The sequence below is a fragment of the Puma concolor genome, chromosome A2 (genome assembly GCF_028749965.1).
Source record: "Puma concolor isolate L17-30 chromosome A2, mPumCon1.1.hap2, whole genome shotgun sequence".
NCBI classification, from domain to species: domain Eukaryota; kingdom Metazoa; phylum Chordata; class Mammalia; order Carnivora; family Felidae; genus Puma; species Puma concolor.
In genome coordinates this window covers 48,642,732-48,659,316 of record NC_141668.1, presented here as the reverse complement: position 1 = coordinate 48,659,316, position 16,585 = coordinate 48,642,732, and the positions used below count along the sequence as shown (strand labels likewise).

Below are 16,585 nucleotides of genomic sequence, written 5' to 3'. Positions count from 1 at the left end.
CGGCTCAGGTCACGATCTCATGGTTCATGAGTTTGAGCCCCACATCAGGCTAGCTGCTGTCAGCTTGTCAGGGCAGAGCCCACTTCAGATCCTCTGTCCCCCTCGCTCCGCCCCTCCCCAGCTTGAGCTCTCCCAAAGATAAATATTTGGAAAAAAAATTATATAAGATGACCCACTCGCCCAGAGCGGGATTATTAGTGACAAGGTTTGTTCCCGGGTCCAGCTATTTCTTTGAACAGAAGAACACACCGTTCTAACCCTTGCCGTCCCCAAGGCTGTCACCTGAGTTGAGCCATGACTATCATTATAATGCACTGTGTTATTTATCTTGTAACTAGGAATAAAGCTCCAAAGCGCTTTCTCTCCCTAACCTCTGAAAATAATACATGTCGAGATTGTGATGCTAGATTTTTACAAAAGTTTTCATACCCTCTTGACTGGGTCATGATATTTCCCTTGGCCTTTTATTCCTGCCATGAACTACTTGTAAATAAAATGAGAGGAAACTCTAAAAGATTTCAAAACTTGGCAGTTTAAAAGGATTTATGGATATTAATGGTTTCTATCGATAGACTTTAAAAGCATGTTGTGTGAGAAATGCCCTGCTGTACGTGTGCATTAATAATGCTTTCTAAAAACGTGTATCATCAGGGCTGGGGCCCCTTGCTCAGCTCTGTTACTGACTATTGTCCATGAGCCCCCGCCCTTCAAGGGTTCAAAAAGCATGTTTCCGGGCAGCAAGAACCCAACTTTGAAGCTTATGTCCTTCAAAGCCCATGGAAGATACATCACCAGGGCAGTAGAGGCAGCCAGTGAAAATACACCCTCAGCACATTTTAGCTAAAACCACAAATACCTTTGTTTCTAGTCTGTGACACTGGAGAGTCTCTGACTAAATAGCCAACAAAGCTGGATTGTCCTTTTCTGAACAGAAAATGGCTACAGCAAGGATTTGTAAATCCTGTCTCTACTTCGAGGACCATCTCAAGGTCTCTTACCTTCCTTTGCAGCCTGGCAAATATGGCCACTTCTGAACTCTCGGTGACCTTCCTCTCTGTGGGACTTGCATCATATGTTTACGATGTCATGGCTTAATTCCATGCATGTGTGCCCTGTCTCCCTGGCACGCCCACAATGCCCTTGAAAGCAAGGTCAATGTACTCTACGTCCTGGGTCTAGTTCACGTGCTCATTCATTCTTCTGGTAGCCGCTGCGCCTACCTGTGGCCAGGTCCTGTTATACCCTCTGGAAGTAATTTGTGAACAAAACCAACAAGGTCTTTTTCCTGACAGAGTCCTCTGGGGGTGGTGAACCCTCAACTCGTAACCACAGATGGAAATTTTCCGCGAGGAGAGACAGATACAAGTTTACGTCAGGCGATAGAAGTTAGCAGAGGAAAAAGGAATAGGGTACCCTTAGAGAGAACACTGGGTGGCCTTGCTTAGATTGGGGGGGGGGTCAAAAAAGGCCTCTGAAGTGGTGCTATTTAAGCCAAACACCGAAGACACGTGGCCTCCCCCAAATAGCAAGAGCTAAGAAGTATTTCTGGCTTTGAGAAATGTTTAGCTAGATCTCGGTTCACATGGTATAAACCTTCTAACCGTGTTTCCTCCGGACTCTATCTTCCAGCACAACCCAACCCCTCCTCTTATTTGCCACCAGCCTACATATGTTCTTTCTGGTGCTCCCTGGTTCTACAAGCCCATGGAGACCCCTACCATGTCAGCTCACGCGAAAATGGAAGTGTTAAAAAAAAAAAAAACAAAAAAAAACAACGAGATTCAACAAAGTAAATGTTAAAGATCTTATTTTATCCAGCGATCCATGCATTGGGCTGCATCCCATCCAGCAGAGAGAAGAGAGCCCCAAGAAGCTGTGCAAATCGAAAGACGTTTGCAGGCAGAAAGGAGCCAACGCAGGAAGTTATACTAGCAAACAGCGGATTGTGTTATTACGTGCGGTTCTAATCGGATCCCTCTTATTCCCTTACAGGTGGGTACAGACGCTTCCAGCTTGAGAAAGGCAGACCCCAAAGGTCGGAGCGCTCTGTTGGCTGATATCCAGCAGGGAACTCGCCTACGGAAAGTCACACAGATCAATGACCGCAGTGCCCCGCAAATTGAGAGTGAGTGAGCGGCAGGGCTAGGCCTGCTGTGAGGCGAGGGCAGGCCATGGGAGGCTCAGCCAGGCACCGCTGGCCTGCTCAGGGAAGTTACCCAGCACCCACTCTGGGCCATAGCAGACTTGCTCAATGCACAGGCCACGTGGGTGAGAGAATCGGAGCTTCCTTTCCAGGTCGGCAGATGATCCATGGTGTATCTTCTACCCCTGTTCAAACGCTAAACAAACAAAAACGTGGTGGGATAGCTTCTTTTTAACCGTGACAAAATCCACATAATATAAAATTCACCGTGTTAAGCACCAGAGCGTCCAATTCCGTGGCATTTACCCATTCACAGTGTGGTTGCGGCCATCACCCCTGTCTCGTTTCAGAACGTTTTCATCACTCCACAAGGAAACCCCGCACCCATTAGCAGTCACTTTCCATTCTGCCTCTCCCCCCATCCCTGGCAGCTACTAAATCCACTTTCTGTCTCTATGGATTTGCCTCTTTGGGGTATTCCTATAAATGGAATCATACACTCTGTGGCCTTTTGTGACTGGCTCCTTCACTTAGCACGCTGTTTTCAAAGTTCGTCCATACCATAGCACGTGCCAATGCTTTACTGTTGACTAATATTCCACTGTCTGGCGATTTCACTTTGCGTTTATTGACCGTGAGATAACCTCTAAAGATCACCTACCCTGCATCCTCATAGCCCTCAAACTCAGTGAGAGAAGAATTAAAGTGTCATCATTAAAATATGCCACGTTTTTGTTTTCACGAGGAGAAAGATGTACTCAGAATTCTCTCCTAGGGTCAGATGACTGCAGCTTTCTATGTGTAGAGTAGAGATGATCCAGGCTGAGGCCTGATTCTGCTACCCGGCAAATCTGGGGATTTCTCTGAGGTTCAGTCTGTTTACCTACAAGATGGGGGAAGATGATCATACCTGCTTTTTTGCTTTTTTTCATCAAGATTGCTGAAGGTTGAAATAATACATGCGGAACTATTCACCAATGTCGTCTCTTATTATGTCTTCATGTAGTTTTCAATGACGCACGTGATGGTAATTCCCAAGGATAGTCCTAAAAGTATAATTGTATCTAGTATCTGTAACTATATGTGTTAATACACAAGGATAGACAAATTATTTTAGCGTATTTTCAGCAGCTGCCATGAAAATTAGTTTCCAGTTGGACCCGCTATCTAATTGGTTAAGCCCAGTTACCAGACAAACCCATTTGATCGGAACATTCGTTTCCTAATCATGCCAGTGAATAGGTAAATGTATATGAATACTCAGAATAAGCTAAACCCATTCATCCACCAGTGGGCACTGTGCCCTGATTTCTCTGTGCAAGTGAGCTGCAGGCTCTGAACATTTCTTGCTAGGAACTCTTCCCTCAGCCGAACGTCTTCTCATCGTACGCAGCTGGTCATCACACACGTCTGGAAGGCTGGAATTAGTGACCCCTGTCCCCCAGGGTTTCACGAGCTTTCTCTCCTGTAGAAGAAAAGATTCAGGGAAGGGCAGGGGGCTCAGGGAGTGAGAGCCAGGGAGACAGAGAAGGAAAAAGCCGAAGCACAAATCATTGCAGACCTTCACTTCCTGCTCGCCATTCTGGGCCAGACTCTGTGGACAAGAAGTTAAAATTACTGGCTGAACTGAATCTCTGGGTTTTCTCTGTCTGGTCCTCCCACAACAAGCGTCGAGTTGAAAACAGGGCCGGCGCCACACCTGCAGTGTGTGAGCGTTCTCATTCGAAAGGTGCTGCTGGTTTCCCCTGCCGGCACCTACGGAATGGCAGCGCTTAGGCCCCTTTGTTTCGGCCACTCTTCAGGGTACTCGGCTGCTGATGGTCAGTTGCGTGGTTAGGTCCAGAGGGAACAGCAGACAGCACGAGCTGCAGGAGTCTGCGGGGCATCCGGGCAGAGGGCGTTTGGGAATGATGCCCACTAGAAGGGGAAGGCTGGAGGTGGGGGAACCAACGGGAAGGCTGCCCCAGGCGGTGCTGGACCACAGGCCCGGGATGACAACCGGCGGCTCAGCTCTGCTCACAAGTCCTCACCCACCTGCCTCTTCTCTGCCAAGGTTCTAAGGGAGGCAACAAAGAAGGAGGAGGTGCTGCAAACTCTCGAGGCGGAAGCACACCCCCAGCCCTGGGAGATCTGTTTGCCGGTGGCTTTCCAGTGTTGCGTCCAGCAGGCCAGAGGGATGCAGCAGGTAAGGGACAATTCAGACTGGCTGCCTCGTGGTCTTTCCCTCCTTAACGTGTGGAACCAACAGGGCGATCCTCACGTGCCAGGAGGGTGGTGACGTGTTTTTAGTGAAAAGTTGTATAGCAGTAGATCATGGATTGGGGAGCACGTACTGAAAGTATCCAAAGCATCATGCTCAAGGGGTCTTGTAAGTCATCCCTTTGTAATTACTGAAGAATGATTTGCCATAGTGTGTAGTGTTCCGCAAAGCTGTGACTGGGGCTCAGACGGCAAAGTACGGATGAAGGGTATAAATCGCATTAGAAAATCATAGTGACATCACTGTAATGTGAGTCATTGTATCAGTTAGGCATTGCTGTGTAACAAAATAGCCTAACACTTACGGGCTTTAAATAGCCACTTATTTCGCTTATAGTTCTGTGGTTGGCCATTTAGGGTGGTCTCAGCTGGGCCCCCTCTACTAGCTCCAGCTTGGGTAATTGGCTTTGGCTAATCTTACAGTTCTTGTTCTTTGGTGCCTCAGCTAAAACGACAGATCTGACTGATCCATGCAGTCTCTCGGTATCTAGCAGACTATTTGGGATTTTGTGCACGTCGGTGGCAGGGTTCCAAGAAAGAGGACGGAAGTATATAAAGTCTCTTAAGACTTAGTCTGAGAATTGACACAATATCTCTTTCTACCGCATCCCCTTACCCAAAGCAAGCCACAGGGCCGGCCCGGAAACGAGGGTGGAGAAATACACTTCACCTCTTGATGACAGGATCTGTAAAATCACATTTCAAAGATACAGAATCAGGAGGGAGTGGACAAGCAAGGCCATTTCTGCAACCAGTCTACTGCAGCCATTTGTGTGTTAGTGGATATCAGATGTTTTGAAAGCATTGCATTAAAATTGGGCAAATATATATTTATTGTGGGTAATGGGAATACTTTTCCTATTATTGTTCTCTTTAGCCAGCAAGCTGAAATAAACTCCAAGAATGTCATTAATCAGGGAATATCAAGCCCCAAGCATTGCTGGTATAGAATCTTCTACCATGTGGCTTTGCTAATAACCTTTGGCTGGTGGGGGGCGGGGTGGGGGGGGGCTCGGTGGCTGTTTGACATAAGGAGGTGCATTTGCTGCTGTCACCTACTGATAAAGTCCAGCAAAGATAAGGGCACTAGGGTGCTTTGAGGTCCAATTGAAACCCTCTCAGAAGCCATTTCATTTCCTCTTTTCTGCTAAGGGCTTGGCAAAGAGAGTTGACATTTCTCAAGGCCGCTTTCTTTTCTCAAATTCCTGAGTGGTAGCAAATAAACATCCTGTAGGGTATAAAATGTCCACTAGTAGGGGCGCCTGGGTGGTGCAGTCGGTTAAGCGTCCGACTTCAGCCAGGTCACGATCTCGCGGTCCGTGAGTTCGAGCCCCGCGTCGGGCTCTGGGCTGATGGCTCAGAGCCTGGAGCCTGTTTCCGATTCTGTGTCTCCCTCTCTCTCTCCCCCTCCCCCGTTCATGCTCTGTCTCTCTCTGTCCCCAAAATAAATAAACGTTAAAAAAAATTTTTTTTTTTAAATGTCCACTAGTTTCTCTTCACAGAAGAAAAGATAGGCGAAATACCCAGTCAGGTTTAACAGGGACTGGCCAAAGGAAGCCAGGTCGTCTCCATTCCTACCTGTCTCCTGTAGGACACAAGTGTGTGGGGTTTGAGCCACTCTGTGAAGACAAGCATTGATTTCTGTAGAGGAGATGGAAATCCATAATGAAGTGACTGGTAATGCATGCTACAGGATGGAATCTCAAAGACAGAGACAATAAACAGATGCATGGGCTGGGTGCCATGTCAGAGTAAGACCGACCATGGCTCTCCTCTCTCAAAACACTTCCATCAGCTTCCTGGCCATTCAGAGAGAAGGGCTCTAGTCTCTGCTACCTCTCCATGGTCTTGCCTCCCGCTCTTGCTAGCACACGCCCTCCATTTCAGCCACATTGTCCTCCTTGCTGTTCTTGCCCACACCAGGCATGCTGTTGCCACAGGGCCCTTGCACTGACTGCTCTCTTGACCGGAAACACTCTTCCTCGGGTGTCCACATGGCTCACTTTCTCCCATCCTTCAGGTCTCTGCTCATGTGGCACCTGATCAGCCTATCAGTAAGGCTTTATGCATCCAGCCCACAAAAAATATCAGTCCGACCCCCTGGCTCCATATCCCCTCTACACTGATTTAATTTTCTTGTATTACTTTTCACCATCCGATATATATTTACTCGTTAGTTTATTTCTGTCGTCTCCCTCTAAATATAAACTCTGTGAAGGCAGGAGCTGTGTTTCTTTTCACTGCCTTAAAAATGCCTGATGTATGGTAGGTGTTCAGTAAATATTTGTTGAGTGGAACGTATACGTAGGTAGCATGGTTGCAGAGAGCCATGAGGCCCAGAAAGCACAGAGTCTAGTGCTCACAGTACTTTTGGGAGTCCGTGAAAATGTTTGGATTTCTTTTAAAATCACTTTTAGGGTCAAAGATTCTATTTGTCTTTATAGCAACACGTCCCTAAAATGTCCTCCAAAGTCATAATGTGGCCTTGGCTTAGCGCTCCGAAGGAGTGGCCGTTAAAATAAGATAGGATGAGTAAACTGGGTACTATGGAACGTGTAATGAGACTTCCACGCAGTCCGAGATCTTCTGGAAACACCCACAGATTGAAGAAGGAAAACATATTTCATCTGTTTAAAATTTATGCTTTTTAATGTTTATTTATTTTGGAGACAGAGAGAGACAGAGCATGAGCAGGCAAGGGGCAGAGAGAGAGGGAGACACAGAATCCGAAGCAGGCTCCAAGCTCTGAGCGGTCAGCACGGAGCCCGACGCGGGGCTCGAACTCACAGACCGTGAGATCATGACCCGAGCCGAAGTCGGAAGCTCAACCGACTGAGCCGCCCGGGTGCCCCAAAACATATTTCATCTTTTGATAACCCCCCAGGCTCTAGATGCACTCAAGCTGGCCTTTCCCCACCCGCTTTGTGGCCTCCTTTTGTGTTTCTGTTTGGATTTCCAGGGTTAACGTCTATGTTATGAAGGAAAACCTTCTCCTTCCTTCCCTTGACACTTACTCCCCTTGGCTCTCTCCACGGGCCCCCTGCTACCTGGCTTCCTGGCCTGCACGCAGGCTAATTCCTCTCTCCTGGGGGCCTCACCTTACACGTGTGCTGCCAGCTGTCTGCTTCATCCTGGAGTGGGCATGAGCATAAGCCGAATGAGGATTTGTGCCTTCCTTGCCTCTGCTGTTCATGTCACAATAAAGATAGATTTGCCCACGTCTCATTCGCCTGGCCGCTTAGTCAGCAGAGGCTCCTGTGTTTTTAACTGACTCATTCTGAGCGTTTTTGAATCTTGGAGACATGGTGTCCTTAGTCACTTAGAAAGTCAGGATTGGTTACTCAGCGGCTGAATCTGCTCCTCCTCAAACTTGCTATTCCTTTAAAGTTCAGGGAGCAAGCAGACATATAGGGAGGCCTCGGCCTGGTTAGGGACCTGCCTTGGTCCTCTGTCTTCATCTCTGTGTGCTGTGGGAGCAGGCTTAAGACCTTGAAGGCAGGAATCCCTGAGCCTGACACCTGCCCTAGACCTCACATGAAATGTCTAATGTTAGAATAGCAGGGGGCGGTAGGTCCTGTCCTTGGAAAGGCCAGGCGGAGGCCTTCACTCCTGGCCACGGTCAGCCGGGTGTTATGGCGGTGCCTGCCTCAGGCCCCGAGGGGATCCAGTCAGCCAGGGTGGATGCCTCCGTGCGAAGACATTGTCTCTTCCACAACCACCCCCAAAGGAAATCCTCAGCAGAGGAATAATGGCACCACCACCCTGCCTTCAGAGCAGCCATCCTGTAGCTGAGACTTGTAAAAAGCAGTGCTGCCCAGGTAACTGTCACATCGTAGCCAGAGGAGGGTCACCATCCTGTTGGAAAGCCCGATACTGTCATCCTGCCCACCGAGTTTCAGCCCCAGCGTCGCCGCCACCACACCTTGCTTTGAATGGCCTGGCTTTTGGGGTCAAGTGCGTTGGGGTACCATCTTGCACCTGGTTGGGTGAACACACCCGGGGACGCACCAGCAGGAAAGCTCCGAACCGCTGCCAGATGCTGGGGTTTATAATCTGATTCGGCAGCTGTGTTTCCTATTCTGCAACACCCAGGAAGCTGTCTGAGAAGCAACCATCTTTTCGAGCGTTCGCCACATGTTTTCAAGGGGGTTGTAAATTACAGGGGTGCAAGAATAGGAAAATATGGCTTCCCTAGAATTCCATTAGGGAGAGCACTATATTTACTTAGAGGAGTATTTTAACAAGCCTCCTGAGTGGACAGTGATGCTCCAAAGACACATTAGAGCAGTGGCTGCAGAATTTCCGTGCACTAAACAAGGAGAGGAACATTTTTGTCCTCGGTGAGGGACAAAAGGGTAAGAAGCACAGCAAAAGGGCGCACAGAGAGCGACAAGGCCCCTCCTAGGGAGCACCTCCACCCCAGTCTTCCATGAAGTATGCCAAACACACGTCACTGGGAGCAGCATGCTACTCCAGGTTTGTTGACTTCCAAAGAGGCATTGGGTTTCAAGTTGGGGTTCGTGGATCTGTGCGGTGAGGAAGCCAGGACATCAGGAGACCGAGAGCCCACTGGAAATGGACATGTCTTCGGAAAAAGAGGCTTTGAAATTCCAGAGCCGTGGGACTGGGAGGTTCAAGGTCATCGGACCTGGATCCCCAAGGCTGTGTGTCTTCCCACTGACTTCTGAGTTACTTATATATTTGAGGGATGATGGATCTTCTGGTCTTGATGCAAAACTGAAGTCCTTGTTCACAAAATGCTGGAAATGAGGAAAACCTCCCTAGCAAGGAGCTTCTGGTTGGTAAGGCTGAGGATCCAAACTAGGATGTAAAGGCTGGGTACCCGACTGGATTGACCCAGTCGGTAACGGTGAATGAGTGTGAGGGTGGCCTTGAGGTAGGGAAGGCAGAGAGGGTCAGAGCAGCCCTGTGCCCTGGGCTGGGAGACTCGTGGGCCCTTGGCAGGTGCAGGCAGAGATGGGCTGGAACAGGAAGGCTGGCACTTGCAAGGACCTTGGGGCCGGTCCAGCCAGCCGTCTCGTGGGACAGCTGCCGCACCTGAGGTCTCCCCGTGAGCGTGCAGGAAGAGAGCGTCCACCATGCATTTGGCTGACATCATGCTGGACGGCATCTGTCACAGCCGCCCACATACTCGGGTTCCTCCGTCCTCTGTGGCTGACCTAACTCAGAGCTTGTTTACTTCCAGGTGGCAAGACAGGGCAGGCCCCTGGCTCCCGGGCGCCTTCTCCCCGGCTTCCTATCAAAACTATCAGTGGCCCGCTTAACCCCCCTGCATCTCCCAGGCTAGGCAATGCCTCTGAGGTGCACGGCGCTGCCAGGACAGTCCCTCCTCGCCCCAGCATGCCCGCCCCACCGCCTCCTACCCCACCCCCACCTCCTCCGCCCCTGCCCCCACCCCTGCCCCCTTCCTCCCCCACCAAAACTCCGCTGGTGTCCCCACCTGGTCCACCCACCAAAGGGAACCCCCCAGTGGCTGTACCCCCTCTCCCCTCCGTACCTCCCCCTCCCCCTCCCCCCCCTCCCCCAACTCCACCCCCCCTTCCCCTGGCCTCCGTTCTCAGTGACAAGGCAGTGAAGCCTCAACTAACCCCCTTGCACCTACCACCCATCCCACCCCCACTCCCCCTCCTCCCACCTTGTGGGTATCCAGGGCTCAGTGCAGATGCTACCAGCCCCGCCCAGGATGTGCGGGAGCCTCCCGCCCCACCGCCCCCGCCACCCCCACCCCCTCTTTATGCCTCCTGTACCCCGAGGTCCTCTGTGCCTGCGCCTCCTTTGCCAGGAGCTAACAACAGCAGTGAAGCCCCACCCCCGCTGCCTCCCAAGTCTCCCAGCTTCCAGGCCCAGCCACCCAAGTCCAGCGTTCAAGCCTTGCCTACACCTCCAGCCCCTCCGGGATCCCAGACGTTCGTGCAGAAGAAGAGGCCCGGACGAGGCCCAGGTGAGCACCACTGTCCCGGTCCAGGGTGGCCATATCAGATGATCACCCAGCCTTGCCAGTAATTATGGAGGTGCTAGGGACACAGCCAGAGGCCTGCTTCTAGGAGCCACTTGGGGACACCCTGAGATGTCTTAACTCTTAGGATTTTGTTTTAGAACCGAGCTATCAATGCCCCTCGTGGAGCATGATGAAACTTGCTGTATGGGACTTTATGTTGTATTCATGTTAGAGACAGGAAACCAAGGGGGAGAGGGGTTGAAAGATTTGTCCAAGGTCGTGCAAACCCCTCGCCAGGCATTCTGGCCTTAATCACCTTGCAATTACTAGCTGTGTGACCCTGTACAATTCCTTAGCCTCTGTGTGCTTTCTTCTCCTCATCTGTTAAATGGGGATAGCAATAGTTCCCACCTTGTGTGATTGTTGGACCAGGGCCTGGCAACATTGAGCTCTAGAGAAGGGTTTTTTTATTCTTACTCTCATCACTCATTTACCCAAATCTCCTCTCTGCGGTGGAGGGGGCTGTGGATGCAGTTTGTTTCCAGAACCAGGTCTCTGCTGTAATTTCTGCCCGAGTTATTACACGCTGGCCCCCAGCCACAATCCGCACTGGCCCTCCACAGACTGGATTAGCATTCTGCCTTCTTGCAGGTTCTCGTGCTGACTCAAGAAAACTAAAGGTCTGCATTTCAAGCCAAATAGTAAAACTAAATCCTTCACATATCTAGCAGAGAGGGTGTTGGATTGAGCATGCGTACCCTTAACTGATGTCCAGATACTGGGGAGGCTTCGTTCACCTCTGGTGTCCTTCTGAATGGAAAGCATACGCACATACCCACACACACACACACATACACACATGCTCATAAACACCATCCACACACACACGCCAACACACATCCACACGCACACATACATATTCCTCGGTCTTTAAGAAAATCTTTTGATGCAGAAGCTTTCTGAAATGTGTTTCCTCGAATTAGAAATAATACAAGCTCATTGTAGAACAAGTAGAAAGCAACTGAAATCACCAAAATAACATCACCCAGAAATAAAAGCTGTCCCATTTCAGTGTACTTCCCATCATTTTTTTTTTCTGAGTATGTCTACGTATTTACAAAGTTAATACTATTTTGAATATATGATTCAAATATTTCTATTCTCTTTCTGTTTAATGTTACATCGAAAGCAGTCTTGTCAAACTATTAAAGTTTATTCAGAAGCATATTGATATGATCAGTGGTATATACCAGATTTCTAGCATGAAGTTGATTCTATTTTTTTCTATATTTTTCTATATTTTTATCGTAAATAGTATTGCAGGAAATACTTTTGTAGCAATTGTCACCTACCTTTTGTATATTTTGAAAAGACAGGTTCCTGATAAGGAATTCCTGATACAAAGGGCAAGAATATGTTTTTTTTTTTTTTTAAGTTTATTTATGTTCTGAGGGGAGGGGAGGGGCAGAGGAGCCTAAGCTCGACTTCTTGGAACCTTGAGATCATGACCTGAGGCGAAACCAAGAGTTGGACGCTTAACCCACTGAGCCACCCAGGCGCCCCAGGGCAAGCGTATGTGTAAGGCTCTTGGTCATGAGAGAGAAGGTTTGAGGCATTCTGTTTTCAACTGAGTGGTCACCATAAGGCCAGCATTCCTAGTAGTGAGACAGCTGCCCATGATTCGTTCATGGGATGGTGAAAACAACAATGCCTTAGATTCAGAGACATCTGAATTCAACCTGGCCTCCCCATCCACTCCTGTGTAACCTCTTGCCATTTTTTAAATGTTTTGAACCTTGCTTTTATGTGGGGGTGTTTGGGGGGGCGGCAAATGGAGATAACACCTTTCATGGAGGATCGTTACGCATATTCAGTGAGAGAATGTGCCTGAAGTGCATTGTGTAGAGCAGGGGCTCACTGTATCATCTCCTTACCATAGGAAGGGACAGTTTTTCCTCCAGAAGAGGAGTCAGCAGCCACCATAGCCCCTTCACCCCTTTAATCTGCTTACGGGAGCCAGTAAATCCTAGTGGGTCCTGATTCTGAGAAAAGGAAGACCGGGGTGGTAAGCTCAAGGCCAGGAGCAGATGCTGTTCTGGCCCGTCTCCTTGTGTCTTTGGATGTGAAACTTAGTTTTCCATGAACAAAATGAGGGCAATTTCTGCCTCAGGCCAACTGGGGGGCAGAGAAGGAGGTTGTAATCGTGGGCATTTTGTCACAGGTAATAGCGGTGTGGTGGTCATCGTTTCAATAGGTGAAGAGTAGAACACCCACACTGACGTGCTCCTTCTTAATTGCCAATGAGTCATTCAACAGAGTGCTGACAAGGGAGAGCGAGCCTCCCACAGGCATCATCAGGGCCTGGTGACGGAGGTGGGACTTGAGTTGGGCCCTGGCGGGTGGGGTGGATTTAGGTATTGACCGGAAGGAGAAAGAGTGTCTGCCGTGCAGGGGAACCCCCGCGAGCAGAACCCAGGGGATAGGAGCAAGCCCCGACAGCTTGTTCGCCCCACCTCCCTCTGCACCTCACCCACAGACAGTCCCTCCCTTTCCTCGGACTGGGCAATGGTTTCCCCTTCTTTGAACGGTGCCGTCTGATACTGAAGGTTGCTGTCACCATTAACATTGCCACAGCAGCTAACATTTGTTGAGCCCTTCCTACACGCCAGTTGACTTCACTCATTCAACCCTCTCATCAAGCCTAGAAGGTGGGTGTACTGTTATCCCCATTTCACGGTTGAGGAAACTGAGGCGCAAGGATGCTGTGTCATTATCCCTGCAAGAGAACTAGAATTCGGTCCCGAGCAGTTTGGCTCCAGAGGCTGCCTTTTCATTCACCGTAGCAAACTACATCCAGAGATCTCAGCGCCTCACCTCTCACCGAAAGTTATAGCCTCTGCCATTCCTGTCTCTGAATACTCTGGCATCTTTTCTATAAGGGACCAGTGGGGGAAAGCTAAATCCACCCCCAGCACCGCCTGCGAGGTCACCCACCACGGAGCTTTCCAGCAGAAGCCAGCAGGCCCCAGCCTGGACCCCGACACCGCAGCCGGGAGGTCAGCTGCGGAACGGAAGCCTGCATATCATCGGTAAGTGGGCCCGCCCTCGGCCCGTGCTGGCGGCCAGCGAGGAAGGGGCTTCCCTGGCCCCTGGAGGGAGTTTGCCGGCCCAGCATTTCAGGGTGCATGCTTCAGGGTGCAAGCAGGAGCTCACTCTAGCACAAAACAGCCCACAGGTTGTGTGAAATAGGGTTTCTCGCGAGGCTTTCTGGGAGGTTCCAGAACCCATTCCTCTAGCCATCTGTCTGAGTTGAGAAAGAGGGAAGAATACCGACATTTAAACTGCGCGTGTCTGCGTGTATGTGTCTGTCTCCACGGAGAAATCCAGGCATATTGGATTAAAAAAGAATAGAGTGATCTGGAAACGGTGAAAGAACGAATAGAAGGCCCACTAGACAGAGGGAGAGGTATGGCAAAAATTTGGACATAGGAAGGAAGGTTCTCTGGGCTCAGATACAAAGCCTAGATCACAAAGCAGGGACTCAGCTCATGAAAGGGCTGAACGCCACCTGTCCTCTTGCAGTCAGGAGCTCAGGGAAAATCCTGTTCGCTTTGGGGAGCCCGCGTCCCCACCTGGGGAGCCCGCGTCCCCGACTAGACACAGGCCGTGCTCCTTCCCACCAGCCGGGCTGCGGACTCCTGTTCTGCTCGCCCCTCCCAAACAAAGGCCTCCCCAGGGGCTCAGGGGTAGCTTCAGGCCACAGGGACTCTGCTGGTGCTGTGTTGCTGTCACGTTCCCCACCTCTGACTCTGGACCCTCGATAGCCCTGTGGCACTTCTGCCTTCAGAAGCTTCCTTAAGATGTTGGTCAAAGCAAACCGGAGTGGGTGATCAGGGAGAGTCTGTTGACCTCGCTTTTCCTGATTCCCCTTGTCCGAGCTAAAGAGCAAACACGGAGAGGTAAATGGGTGTCTTAGGGGGCAATCGCCCAGCCGTTAAAACCCTTGCACTGGGCAGGCAAACCTGTGTGCTCCTGGAAATTTTCAAAACTTGGGTCATCACAATAACTAGAGTAATTTGGCTGTTTTCCACGTGGGCAGATGACTTTGAGTCGAAATTCACGTTTCATACTGTGGAAGACTTTCCTCCTCCAGATGAGTATAAACCATGCCAGAAGAGTTACCCCAGCAAGATCCCCAGAAGTAAGTACCACCTTGGGAAGCCTCTTGGTTTATACCCAGAATTAAGTGCTTAGTGTGACTGATGGGCTGCAGGCTGCCTAAAGGATGACGTCATGATTTCACTACTCAAGGGTACAGTGCTATCCATGCTTCTGGAAGCGTCAGAACATTTCCTGGCCCCCAAGGATTCATTTAGAAGCTTTTTATTCCAGCATTGATTGTTTGGCTTCGGGTTTGAGTGCCTAGAGTCACCACTTGTCCCTCCCCACCTTAGGGCTTTTGACAAGGGAGCTGAACACCCCGAGACAACAGCAAAGTGGGACACAGGAGCTTTGTATTAATAACTAGAGAAGATTCTTAAAAACCCCAATTCAGAACTCTAGCAGACTGTGAAATGGGGAATGTCCTTAGGTCAATGATTCTCAACCTTGAATACACATTAGAACAACCCAGAGAGCTTTTAAAAATCCCAACGGCCAGACTGCACCCACACCAACTAAATCAAAATATGCAGGGTGGGATCCAGGTGTCCATATTTCTGAAAGTTTCCAGGTGATTCCAATGCCCAGCCAAGGCTGAAAAATCTCAGCCTGGGGAGAAACTGCCTTCTCCCAATTTCATCGTGTGGACAGCCTCCAAGGAGAAGCCTGCACTCTGCTTACCTGTTTAGCCCGAAGAGTGGAAGAGAAAGAGTCTGGCCTGCCCCTCAGGGCCAAAAGGGCAGGGAGGCAAGTACTTTAGGAAAACAGGAAGCCAAGAAAAGCAAGATGGGTTGTGAACCACACAGTGATGCTGCCTGTCAGTTAATATGAGCCAGACCTGGTCCAGTGCTGAGCCAATCCGATTGGGCAGGAGCTGGTAAGAGGGGACAGAGACGGCAACATGGGGTAAGGGTCATATGTTTCCCACCCCACAGCATGGGTGAGTCCCCCAATCCCAGACATCTGTAGACTAGCATGGAAAACTATCAGTGTCCTGAGTTAGCCCAAGACCGTGAACTGGGCTCTTTGACCTCTTCCTTCAGAGGAACTTTTGGCAAAGGCTCTTCTCCAGCGTTCATCTCCCTGCAGGCAGGCCAGGGAACTTGAGCCTGTGCCCTGCTCAGGTCACAGGTGCCCTTGGAATCAGCCTGGGCAGCTCTTTTTCTGCTGGCCTGTGGGATTGCACATTTAGACAGAAGTGGCCTTGTGTGCTTTTTTTTTTTTTTTTTTTTTTTTTTTCAACGTTTATTTATTTTTTTGGGGGACAGAGAGAGGCAGAGCATGAACGGGGCAGGGGCAGAGAGAGAGGGAGACATAGAATCAGAAACAGGCTCCAGGTTCCGAGCCATCAGCCCAGAGCCTGACGCGGGGCTCGAACTCACGGACCTCGAGATCGTGACCTGGCTGAAGTCGGACGCTTAACCGACTGCGCCACCCAGGCGCCCCGCCTTGTGTGCTTTTTAAATAATATGTAAAGTCTACTGCTGTGAACTTAAAGAGAAAGAGGAGGAAGAGAAGAGCAGGACAGAATGGAGGGCCAAAGATGAAGTCAGTACAAGACTCATTTCCTTTCCCTAAGCAAAGGTTTGCTCACCGGCCACCTTCATGCCCCAAATCCCACCGTTCTTTGTTATACCCGGACTGTAACACGTGAATGTGACACGTGGCCCCTACCCTAAACCAGAGGTCAGCAAACATTTTCTCTAAAGGGCCAGAAACGACATATTTGAGGCTCTGCAGGCCACACGTTCTTGGTCACAACGACTCGGTCCTGCTATTTTGACCTGAAAAGAGCCACGGACCACACATAAATGGATGGGCACGGCTGTCTCCCAATAAAACTTTATTAACAAAAACAGGTGCTGGCTGGATTTGGTCTGCCGGCCATACTTTGCTGATCGCTGCACTAAATTGTTCCAGAAAAGCGGATTCTTCGAAATCTCCTTCTTTTGTGCGGCCTTGCTCAGTAGCGTGCTGTGCAGTCCTTCGACCTTCAGACTCAGCAAGTTCTAAAGTTAGCCGTACTTTTGAGCCCAGGGTGCCCAGTCTCCTCCCTGAGAATG

General features: G+C 50.0%; 1 protein-coding gene across 4 annotated transcripts in view; it reads left to right on the top strand.

The window, feature by feature from the left end:
• WIPF3 (WAS/WASL interacting protein family member 3) overlaps positions 1-16,585 on the top strand; it is an 82,392-nt gene that overhangs the window by 52,583 nt on the left and 13,224 nt on the right. For all 4 annotated transcript variants that reach the window (XR_015245913.1, XM_086693529.1, XM_086693507.1 and 1 more), the window contains exons 3-7: positions 1,993-2,125; positions 4,197-4,328; positions 9,609-10,364; positions 13,301-13,450; positions 14,461-14,562. Coding sequence is in view for 3 of the 4 variants with exons in the window: in XM_086693529.1 (XP_086549655.1) it covers positions 1,993-2,125; positions 4,197-4,328; positions 9,609-10,364; positions 13,301-13,450; positions 14,461-14,562 (1,273 nt within the window). In the remaining variant the exon portion in view is untranslated. The remainder of the gene's footprint in view (positions 1-1,992; positions 2,126-4,196; positions 4,329-9,608; positions 10,365-13,300; positions 13,451-14,460; positions 14,563-16,585) is intronic.